Raw genomic sequence first — 12653 nt, 5'->3', positions numbered from 1 at the left:
TTATTTTGAAACAGTTTGTGCCTCAATATTATCAATACATATTTCAAACATGGCTGGTTGGTGCCTAATCATTACTCACCAGCTTAACCTGTTAGAATGAAGGAGTTAACTTGACTGATGATTTGTCGGTATCATTTTAGAACAATGTGGCGATTTAGAGTCAAAAACATGTCAGTGCAGTTGTCATCAATTAATTGTTATCGGCTAAGTGCCACAATTAATCCTGATTAATTTTTTTGCCACTAGTATAACTATTTGTGTACATGCATTCACATATGTTGGTAGTTTAGATCTTACTAATGACAACTTTTTCTGCCATTGTCTCCAAAAGCTTTTTTCCACTGCTACTTGCCAAGCAGCTCCTTTTTAACCACAGTTTGTATGCGTCTGTGTGTGTTTGTAAAGAATTAAATTTGTGGTAGCGACAAGACAAAAGGAGCAAACGTGGCAAGAGTAATTTAATAGACTGACAAGTAACCCAGTTTCTGGTAATTGAGTTTTGCTGTTTTTGATTAGATGAAGATGTTTATGTGGCGAAAAACCACTATTACCTCGCTGTTCCATGCACAAACAACCATTTTTGCTGCTCATGGCCGCCCATTTTTCTACTCAGTAATTTAGATCTACATCTCACTTTTTATTGTGTTATCCTCCCTACTAATTCACTAAATGTGTTCACCACATCGTGTGCTGTTTAGTGTGGGAACCTTATCAGATTTTGGCCTGCTAATTATCGAGTTTTATTACTCGGCTCCAAAACAAGCTCCAAGGTTATTCCTCTCATCTCCTCTTTGCCTGTTTGTTCATTTGAAGCATTTCATTGGATGCATTTTCTAAAGTGTTGTGACTCACATCTTAACTTGCTTTGGTTTGTCAGGCCACCACAGTCCAATAAGAAAAGGGGATAGCCTGTTTTTAGGGAGCCAGTGCATACTTTGATGGGTGGGGTGAGCGACTTCTTTCTCTACACACAGAACTCCGTTTTAGCGAACTCATCCTCACTGATTCACACTTAAGCACATGTCTAACAGTAATATCTCACTGAGATGAGGTCAGCATCACTGAGTCAAAAACCCATGATGTCATTGTCATCACATGTGACTTTTTTTTGTAGTCTGTTAGCAGAAATAGATTTTTGGCTGTAGAGGAGAACTGCAAAGGTTAGTCAGTTATTATTATTAGTGAGTTTTATGCATGTATATTATTATGGTTGTAGGCCGTCCAGAGAGAATGTGCTGCTATTCTTAATCACTTTATTGTACACTGAAAATTATTATTTTGGTCCGGTTTATTAATGTCATAGCTTTCTGATGGGAAATTGGAAAGACTGTTGTTTTCCAGCTTCACGGTTCTGAGATCCACCCCAGCGATTCCTCATGACCCATTTTGTAGTAAGAAAAACCCTCATATTGTCATAATGAATGTTTAAAGAACAAACGTGACTATTGTTAGTACTCATAGCTGTCAGTGAAAGCATGTTAGCATTACCCAGGTGTACTGCTAACAGACACCCAACAAGCTGAAAATGTCAACAAGGTTTAGGACTGCATTTAGGTGTGGCTGGTGTGAGGTAGCTCTAGAGTGCATGCTGAAGGGGACACATGATTTGTCCCTGTTTTTTCAGGATTACAGCACCTACAGATGATTTTTCTGTTCTTCCAGAGCTTGTATGCTATTTTTTTTCGGTCTGGTGTAAACCGCATTTAAAGCAATATAACAAATAGTGGGAAAAAGATTACCACCCTGGCTTTAACAAAGAAAATAAATCTGTGGATTAATGCTGCAGTCCTACACTCAAGTAGGATCTTTATTCTAATCACAGTTGTTTATGCTTGTGTAAAGTGTGATGACTTTAGTATTTGTCAAAGCCAAATTATTTGGTCATGGTGTAGTGGGGCTTTCCTCTGTCTTTTGCTTGCTGCCTCACATATTTGTGCCAGTGAGATTAGCTGTGCTGATGCCAACCCAAATGCAGTCTGGTTCATCAAATCCTCTGCTTCATCTCCTGAGACCCAACCACATGCCAGTCTATTAAACAAGCTGTTATGTCTGACGTGACTTTTTAACCAAACTCGCATCCGTGGCAGTGCACAGAGAAAGGTTTTTGTTTTCCATTAGGCCTCAAAGTTAAGTTCCATCCGTGATTTTGCACCTGGTTCCAGTTAACTGAATTCAACCTCAGCAAACCTGTCATCTGAGGAAGAGAACATTCCTATTAAGAGGACATAACAGTGGTTGATAAACTATATTGCACTATACCATACTATATAAGCAGTAGCATTTCTGACTATGAGCTGCTCCAATCCAGTGATATCTTGTGAAAGGGAGTGTCTCTCCTGTGGCACAAATACTTACTGTGCAGATCACACTTTCTGCTTCCTCATGACTGATGTGTCATGAACAGTGGAATTGCTTAATCACACCCCTTTTGCAAGACTGAGCAGTGAGGTTATAGCATACAAGCTTGCATGAGTGGAGCTTCATTTTCTTGATTGAGGATAGATGGCCCTCTAAGGTTACACTTGGTGACCTATTGGCAGCTTCTCTCTAAGCAGCAGGCAACCCTGCTGCTTCTGTCTGAATATTGGAAACACATATTTCCAAGATACTAACTGCTAAACATTGTGATTCCTGCTACCTCTGTGTCCTTTGAACAGGCTGAAAGAGGACATCTCTCCACACGGCTGTTCAAAGTGGCTGCCAGGGATGGAGTGGGACATAGAATGAGGTTTGACACAATTAGAGGAATGAGGAGAGTTGTTCTAGCCTCATTAAACAAAAACACTGGAGCAGGTGTCAGGGTTTGACAAAGGCATTGCACTGAGGATGGTTTTGTGCTGCGTACACGAGATGTACAACAGATGTTCTTCAAAATGATTTATAAACCAGAATGTGGTTTGAGGACTTACATCAATGTATAGCTTCTAGGACGTGCTGTTGACAAAGTCTGTTTCACAGCTTGTGTACATGAAGGGTAATATGCCCTTATTTGACTGGAATCATTGAATAGTGCATAGGGCTGCTTTTATGGCGGATATTTCAAACTTCTTAAAATTTTCTGCAATACTGTGAACAATCCATTGCTGCAAATGCCAGTGAGTATACCTGACTTAAAAAACACACAGGTATTTCTGCTAGGCTTCTCAAAATTTAATAATGTTCACACAGAAGTGCCCTAGCTGTCTTTCACATTATGGGAGTTCTGGAAACACAGGTGCGGATGAATACCGAGGACAGTCATCGTCCAGGATTACGCTTATGAATGTGTCTCAATCTACTTAAAAGGCAATTCAGGCCATTTTAATCCCGCTTTATCCACCATCAGCCCGTTGATTGAGTCTTTGTGAAGGTCGCTGTAAAGTTAAGCAGAATAACTCTACCTTAATGGGACCAGCCTATACTCGGATCTCATTATCTGCTTTAAAGTAGAATCTGCTGCAATATGTTACTTAAGCTGGAAGTATCCTGATTACTGCAGAGCTCACTAACAGATGTTGGTATGCATTTTTGACCTAAAAAAAGTATGGTTTCTTGCTGGTGGGGCATGATGGTTCATGTATTGTGTATTTTGTACATAGGAATTTGTAGGCTATGGTATATCTGCCATGTGGCAAATAAGAATGATTATTAAAATATAAATGGGCTTTTCTGTGCAAGACAGGTAGAGTTTTTTTCGGCTGATCATCAATGATGTTCAGATTGATGCATATTTGGGTGTAACTTATTTAGGCAAATTGGATGGAAGTATTGGCAATTTGAGCGGGTGATAACATGCTAATTCAAAGCTAGTTCGCCATTGGCTAAAAACTGGCACAAGGCTAGCACTGGCGCAGTCCGGAAATTCTGCCATGGGTTCCCAAACCTATGATGGAGCATGATCTTTCAGTCACTAGCTTACAACCGCATCCTGGTTATTGAGGAACTCAATTTCAAGATTGTCAAATCCAGTTCCTGGGAAACCTCGACATCTTTAAGACCTGTTTAAAGCATCTGCACTGTGGCGCAGGGAGAAAGAACAGTGGAGCTTCTTGTTGCGCTGGCATGGCCTTTGAAAGCATGAACTGAAGTAGCATTGCACTGGCTTTGTGTTTGTAAAGTTTGTGAACAAAGCTGAATACAGAATTTCCATTAAAGCATCGTATCAGTGTCTCTGGGAAATCATTAGAAATTAATAAACACAGTAAAATGTCCTGAAATGCTCTCTTCCCTTGTTGAAGTCAAAAATGTAAGATCTAATTACGCATAATGATAAAGTCAGCTAAAATAAAATAAAAACCTCTGATATTGTTTTGACCCTGTCACAGACACATAAGTGAGAAAATTCAGTCTGCGTGCTGCTCAGGTTGTTGTTCCATCAGGTGGTAAATTAAGTTTGTAGTGTAGAAGCTCTGCTGTGATTTAATGCCCTCTTGATATTTCAGCAGAACAGGCTTTACAAATTGCTACTTCGCTGTCCATATCAGAAACCATGAAATGGCTACACACTGCTGGCATTCAGCGTGGCTGTCAGAGACACAGGAGAAAGGAGGGAAAAGCTCCATGGAAAGTTGAATGCTGTTGCCAGGGTCTTTCAAGAACTGGTCCAGAAGTGCCCAGGTTGACATCACTGGTTAATTTGCATGTCAATGTCTTTGAATGGTCTACTCTTTCAAAAGAAGAAGAGAGCCAACACTGGATAGGCCGTGGTCATCAGACATTCTGTGCACGTTCCAAGCAGAGGAGGTGAGTGGTGTCACAACAGAAGGCTCTCTGTGGAGCAACACAGAACCAAACTGCTAAACTACAGGCTGTGTAGTGTTTTAGCCACACCATTGACATGGCTCAGTAAATGCAATATTGTCTGTCAGTAGGTCACCACTTTAATCCAGACTGGTGCCAACACATTAAATAAGAACACTGAATTCTTACCTGTTATTGTCATCCTGAGCATGTTAACTTTAGTTATTAGCAAGTACTAGTTTACAAAGTAGGGGTGTATGAATCCTTCTTATTTAGGGCTGTTGATACTGACACATGGGCTTTGTGTGTTAGCTGACACCCAATACTGATCCAGTAACATTTTAATTGCAGATATTGCAAGCAGAAATCAAACTTGTTGACATAGAATGTGTGAAACAGTCTTTGGCGGACTAGCTGTTGTTGCTCTTTATGATTGTTTTTAGTCAACTATAACATGCTGCATGTGCTGCTCATGCATAATGTAGCATGGGTTGCACAATGGATAATATGGCCCTATGGATACCCAATGTTATTCAGTCAATATCAGGGTATACTTGTATACACATCAAAAACACAAGACAAGGGTAGCGAAGATATGTCAAGTTCAACAATAATGTAATAACACATGTGAATCAAATGGTAGAACATGTGGATTTATAGACAGACCACAGCTTAATGATGACTAGAACCAGACATGGAATAACGGTTTATGGTGTCACAGAGGTGAGAGCAAAACAGTCTGGCTCTCTCTGAGGCATTGATGCTCAGAATCTGAATGACAGCTGGAATATAGTGATAAATAAGGCTGCATCAAACACACACGGTTGCTGCTGTTGCTGATCTCTAAATTCTGGTCTGGCAGGTTGCCCCGTCTGACTGAATGCAGTGGACACTATGTGATGAACAACAAGTACAAATCGTTAATGCCTGTACACACGGGCCAATATATGAAATGATTGTTTGGATGTTTTATTCAATTAAACCCTCTGTGTCACTGTTACCAACTGAATTTAGCATTCATGAGACTGAACAGTCGCACTGAATTAGTCTTTTTGTGGCAGTGGCAGATTACTAATGGTGAAGTCTGTTAGAGACACACCATCTGTTGTTTGACATTAGTGACATGTCTCAATCTCAAATTGCTTTTACTTCAATCATTAGGGTATTAAACCAACGATTTAAAAAGGAAATACAAATGGCACCACATTTTTTCTATGCTGCTGTAGCTGTCTTCAGCTGTCAACTGAAAGAGGTTGTGTCGGTGAACTTCACCTTGCTAGTATGGGTTTCATGCAGAGGCCTGTGTGCATTTACATGGTTCGTTGTAGAACCTGACCTGCTCTGTGTTTTGTGTTATTGAGTCGGATGGGGAAAGAAATGCATTAGCAAAAGCAGAATATGACACGGAAGCTTTACAACAACCTTATAAAGAGTTTTGTAACCACAGAGCTGAAAGTACAGCTATTTCAACCTTGTATGTACAGCTGTTATGGTTACATGTATTACTCTCATCTGTTGCAAGGTTAGTGGAAAGGCATTGGTTATGTGTTTGTAAGAATCACATGGCGGTTGTCATTCTGCTCCTCGGTAAATGGTGTTATTTTTTTTCCTCAAGCTCAAATCATCAGGTTGGAAATACTTGTTTTTCTTTCTTTTAAAATCGCTGGTTCCACTGTTTATTATAGACAAATACTGTAAAAACAGGCATCGACTATTCAATTGTACACTGCTCAAAAATGCCCAAAAACTCCTTGTTGCACCTCAGTGTTGGTGTCGATGTTCAGAGGTTTTTGGCAGAGATTACAGCAATGTAAGATGTTGCTTAGAGGCTGCAGAATGCTAGTCACTAGGGTTTGACCCAATCACCAATCATTCTTCTTTTTAAATGTAGTTTAGGAATTAACAAATAAATGACCTGAATCTGAATTTTGCATTTTAGAAAAAAACGTCACACCACAGTTAGTGTTAACTAAAGCTGATTTCTGAAGAAATATAGCTTGATGTTCCTGTAATGGCTCTGTCACACAAACCAGACGACACTGAATACTTCCTGACTCCACTTTGACTTTACTTATGGGGCTGTCCTAATGAGTGAGGCTGTTTATTGTGCAGACTCTTCACTCTTGATTTTTAATCTCCTCTGAGATGAGCTCAGGCCCTGTCCTCTCTCAAGGTCGGCCATTTTATAGGTTTTCTGCTGCATCAGGTATTTGTGGGAAGCTCAGCCCTGCTTTGCTCTGCCTGGCAGCCTGCTTGGCATACACAAACTCACTTCCTCTTTTAACGAACGCACACACTTCATTCCCTCTGCAAACAAAACAAAAGAGATGTGTATTTTCATGCCTACGGCATATGCAGGCAGACCTTGTCACACAAAATCAACTAGTTAACAGTGAGGGCTGAGGTGTGTGTGTGTGTGTGTGGTTTCAGGATTTTACAGTAGCCTGGGACATGAGATAAATTTCAATTTGTAGTATTTGTTTGTGAGTCCACGACTCACCCTGCTCATGTCACACAGCGTGCAGTCGCTATAGCCATGTGCTGGTCAATAATGTGTTGGTTTAAATAGATGAACTCCTGCACTGCACACACTCAGAAGTTGATAATCGTTCCCTACAGACATACCTCTTATAGCACAGATGATCACAGGTCAAAAGAAGGTGACATTAGTTTCTGATTGGGCCAGAAAAAGGCTCAATCACTCATGATTCATACTGTTCCCTTGTTATTTTACAACAAAGGTCTGAATCACTTTGAGTGAGAAACATTCTTAGACATATTGAGCTTGAGCATTTTAGAGGGAATACCTGATACATTTATATTTATCATTTTGTGTAGAGGAGTTAATAATGGATAATAATTATGATATAATCGCAAACTGCTGTGTCTTTTTGGTTCAACTACACACCATAAACCAGGGATCCTTGGGATTACATATGCCCAGTAAGTCTGCCTTACATGTAAAACTGTGAGGATGTGAGGATCATCTTCCTCCCACGCTCTCTCCCCCCACCCACCTTCCTTTCTATCGCTCTCCTGGGATTACGGAGAAGAGCCATTGACTACCACAGATCTCTAGCTGTATGGACTTCTTTGTTTTATTGGGTGCCTGCTGTGTCTCTGTCCTCTATTTTTGCCTGCTGACAACGTCACATAAGGATTTCATTGGAAGGTGGTGGAGTGGTGGGTAGTATTATAACAATAATACTAGATTCTCAGGTGTGAGGATGCATCATCTGTCTTATTATAGTAAATCCAAATCATTTTTTATGAGGGATAAAAAGATGTTTCTTTGATTTTCTTAGCTAAACAATTTAAGAAAAGGGTCCTTCTATGTTTGCCCTCAGTGTCATACTCACACCTATCATGCTGTTATGCATTTTGTTTTATCAGAAAGTAGGTATGTACAATCCAGCAGTGATTACATTATCTTCTTCCTACCTGTGTCTGTTGGTGGGAGAGTGTATTGAATTAGAGAGGTGTGTTTGTGCATATATGTGAACTAGGGGAACACTAAGTGTAGTGACAATATTAGGGGTCTAACACTTTGCAGGAAACTTGGCAAGATCCACCATCTTATTGCATGCAGTAGGTAATCGGGTATTTTATGAGAATTTTAAAGGTGCATTTCCACTGCTGCAGCCTTCTCTGAGGAACAGGATGTTTGTAAGGCCTATTGTTATAGGACTCGGTGTCTGGCTTTAAAGGAGACAGTTTAACCCCCCAAAATAAGTACCCACCATTCCTTAAGGTTAAAGTGTAGGGCTTTTTATTGTGGGGGCTTAACAGCACTAAAAACCACGTCCTTTTTGAACACCTGCAACCCTTAAAGTGTATGTTTTATTGTCTTTTTTACAGGGACAACTATCAGGTAGAGTTTCAAGTTTGGTTGTAGGTACATTCTCTGAAACCCATGCTGTTTCCTGATTTGGCCAACATGGAAGTCTCTATCTCATGACTTAATGATTTTTAAGCCAGTGAAAAGCTGATGTTACACATGTAACACAGGTTTACGCTCTTTGATAGTACAAATGTCTTGAAAATGTTTGTAGTCTAATTTAGCCACATATTAACTACGTTTTTAAGACATTAAAAAAAAAATCATGAAAGAGGTATTGACTGGTGTATTTTGTGTCTGACAATAGGATAAGATAATCCTTTACTTAATCCTTTTACTAAAGGAGAAAATTCACAGTGGTACAGGAGCCAGGAAAGATAGAAACACACATTGTAAGGAGGAAATAGCAAAAATATGAATATAAAAAATTAATACAAAAAGAATGAATGCTTGTGATGATAACATGACAGCAGTACTGAATTGTTATTTTATTTTAGATACTTTAGTAATCCCAGAGGGAAATTATTTTAAGGCTGCTGCCAAGCAGTGTCATACAATGACTAGCAAGGCGCGCCACAGGCTAGGGTGAAGTGTCTTGCCCAAGGACACACAACAATGACTTAGGGATCGAACCACCAACCTTCCAGTTATTGGACAACCCTGCTATCCCACTGAGCCACTGTTGCCCCAGTGCTGATTTGCACATTATGATCAGGCATGGTGACAAATACACCTTATTCATAAGAGCAGAAAAGTTATTGTACCGTGTAAAAGAGCCAAGTTATTGCACAGGTAGTATAGTTGTTAAATGTGTAGATCCTCTAAGAATGTGTTAAGCACAGACCTTTTAGGCATCTTAATCAAAGCCTTGTTTCAGGGAACAACTCGAGGGAAAATGCTTTTTCTGCAGCACCACAGGTGCGAGGCAGACTGAAGCTACTATGAAAGGGGACTTAATGGTGGTAATGGGAAACACATTAGTTGTTGAAAAATTTGTGAAACTTGTTGCTCTTTTGTCTGGTAGCAGAAATGCTGGGAATTGCATAGTTGATGACTTCAGTTGTCAGTTCAGAATTTTCAGCATTTTAGATTCAGTCTGTTGATTTAATGTTAAAATGGGTTGACTGTTAAAAGACCAAAGTGACTGTTAACTTTCCAGGCTGGGGATAGAGATGTCAGAGAGCACAGTCGCCACAGGATAGCGGAGCAGCCGATGTTGGTGTTTGACTGTTGATTCTCACTGAGAAGTGTGTGCCAGAATATCCACGTGTTGACGCCAAAGAAAAAATTCTGCCATTTGATCTATAGACTGCACATAGTTAATGATACCAACTCTCTCCCTCCCTCCCTTGTGCCCCTACCCTGTCTTCCCTTTAATTTTTCTCTGTACTCCTTTCCCTATGTTCACAGTTCTGTCTGTTCCCTGCGTTCCACTGTCTTCTTCTCTTGTCCTCCTCCTTCTCGCCTCTACATGTGATTTCTTTTATCTCACTCGTCTTTCTCCCTCCTGATCTACCTCCTCACATCCTCCCCTCCCTCCCCTCCCCTCTCCGCTTCCCTGGCAGGCTGCTCATTGCGGTGAGTCAGTATCATGGAGGCAGGCAGCGGGGCTGCCGCAGCGGTGGGGAGTGCAGCACTGGGACTGCTGGGAGCCACAGCCACGTCCAGCCATGACATCTTGGACAGGTAAGAATGCAGCATGAGGCTGCAGAACACACACAGAAATAGACCATCCAGTATGTTCTCTATCAGAGTTGTGTGTATAACATATGTGTGTGTATGGAGAGATGGACCACACCTTATGTAGTGCTTTGGCAAGCATACTAGTTTGTTTATAGTCAGTGAGGGAGCATGGAGAGTGTGTCAATTTGTGTGCAAGTGCGCATGGTTGCACACACACAGAAAGATGCATCTGTCTCTTTCTCACGTATGTATGGCGAATGCCCTGCTTTTGACAGTTGGAGAATCTGTTTTGTGCTTCAGAGTGTGCATGTGTGTGCGCATGCATGCGGTGGAGTGTGTGCTGATGATAGAAGGGGGTGTTACTTAGCTTCCTCAATGCCTCAAGGAGAAATGACACCAGGGTATGCGCATGCAGAGGAGGAGGGGGAGGCATCGTTAGACGTGCCTATAGCTGAGCAGATAGGGTGAGTTTGCACAGTCACTATCCCACCCCCATTAACCCCCACCCCACACACACAGACACACAGCATCAACCCCCATAGCAACTGGGTGACAGCCATCACTAACCATGCTGGAAACCCCTCATTCACATTTCGCACAGCCGGTCAACTCCCAGCTTCAATGACCAGCGCTCACACCGAGGGGCCGAGTGTATCAGCTTTCAGCTAGTTACGTCATTGCTACAGCTGTACACCCACACCCACATGCCTGTGCACTGTCATCAAACACACACCCTCCCTCAAAGCATTCACATTCACAAAAAAAACACACATATGGACTCACATCCAGCATGCTTCACAAGAACGTTTTAGGAAACACATTGCTGGCAATAAACACACACAACAGCTCACACGCTTCCCAGTGCATGGTAAGCTCTCTCATCACCTAGCAGGTGCTGCTGGGATGTCACTTATCTCCCCTACATTACAATTCTTACACTCTCTGCCAACAAGGTATAACTAATCTCTCACACACGTCCTGGGGATCTCCTTCAGCACATTGTACAATCAGAGATGTAAATTAAGGCTATGACTCATTGAGCTGTCATATCCTCACTATTTCTGTCAGTCACCACTCACATTGTGACTGGCAGGAATACATTTTCACGCTCCTTATCTGAAATATATTTAAATACACATCTGTACATACAGCTGTTTTTCTGCCGCCTAACCAGGTATCCAGTTCCTCCTCATGTCTACCCTAACCCCTGCAGATAAGGCAGCATGGTGTAGGTTCATTCACACTAATGGATCGTTAGCGTGTTGTTTGGGATGTTGCCTGTTCTGCTCTATATTATCTTTTTCTACCTCAGATGGGGATGGTAGGGAACACAGTTACTGCCCCTCCACCTGCCCCTCTCTCACTGCCCCTCCAGTCCTGAACTGGGTCTAAATCCTGCACCAGGGTTACCATGGCAGCAGCAGCTTAGCATACATTAGACAGCAGTCCAACATTACTACTGAGTGTGAGCAAAGAGATTGAAAAACAGGATGGGCAGAAGTGTAGAGGGAGACGGGGAAAGAGGTTTTTTTTTCTGTTAACATGCTTACAGTATCTATCAACATGTACAGTATCTATACGATGGTGTGTGTGTGTTCAGCCTGGTGCTGAAGGTGACTTCTTCACAGTCGACAGGTGAGGGTGGCTTGGAGTAGTGCATTATGAAAGTTGTCAGTGAATCCTGGTGGACAAGGGTGGATCAGAGGATCAGCAGGCAGGACTGAGAGGGTGGACTGGGGACACGAGGAGACGACCCAGAGAAAACGTAAAACAGCACTCTGTTTTGTGTTATGCGATTCTTTGATCTAGTTGTAGACAGATGAGTGGGCAACAGAGGAGTGTGCACCACACAAGCAACCAAGCTCCCATGAAGCTGAAACTCAATAGATGGCATACCTGTTCATTAAAGATAGGCACTGGCTGCAGGGGTGTAGCTTTCATTGTGTGTGTACAGCCAGATAGTTTAATTTAATTACATTTAATGTAATATTTTATTTACGGTACATTTGATTTTGGCTTAAAACAAAAAATGCAAACTGTTACAGAAGGGTCAAATTAAATGTAATGACGGATTGCTTTATCCACAATGTGCGATTCAGCGTCTTCAGAGCTCAATGTCATAACATCTTTAGCTCCTTTCACACAGAGAGGTTGACTTCTTTAATGTGCCTTTACTTCAAGATCAAATGAAGCCAGTGTAATGCGCCTCATTGTGCGTTTTCAAAGGATATGCTGGCTTTGCACAAGTAGAGGTGTGCCTCATTTCAGTTGTCGCCAGTGTTTGTGCTGGCTAGTATTTTCACACAGTGCCACTGCTGGTTCTTTTACACGCACCAGTATAAAAAAGGGGCTTTTGACTTTGCTGATTTGATTTTGATTATTTTTATCTCTGATAGTCCTTGACTTTATGGGC

General features: G+C 41.5%; 1 protein-coding gene across 4 annotated transcripts in view; it reads left to right on the top strand.

Annotated features, from left to right (window-relative positions):
- arhgap32b (Rho GTPase activating protein 32b) overlaps positions 1-12653 on the top strand; it is an 84304-nt gene that overhangs the window by 13948 nt on the left and 57703 nt on the right. For all 4 annotated transcript variants that reach the window (XM_028421227.1, XM_028421226.1, XM_028421224.1 and 1 more), the window contains one exon: positions 9968-10243. In XM_028421227.1, the coding sequence (XP_028277028.1) occupies positions 10149-10243 (95 nt within the window). In that variant the 5' untranslated portion in view covers positions 9968-10148. The remainder of the gene's footprint in view (positions 1-9967; positions 10244-12653) is intronic.

This window comes from Parambassis ranga, chromosome 14, assembly GCF_900634625.1.
Source record: "Parambassis ranga chromosome 14, fParRan2.1, whole genome shotgun sequence".
NCBI classification, from domain to species: Eukaryota; Metazoa; Chordata; class Actinopteri; family Ambassidae; genus Parambassis; species Parambassis ranga.
The sequence above is the reverse complement of the archived record's forward strand: the minus strand, read 5'-3'. Positions and strand labels throughout refer to the sequence as shown.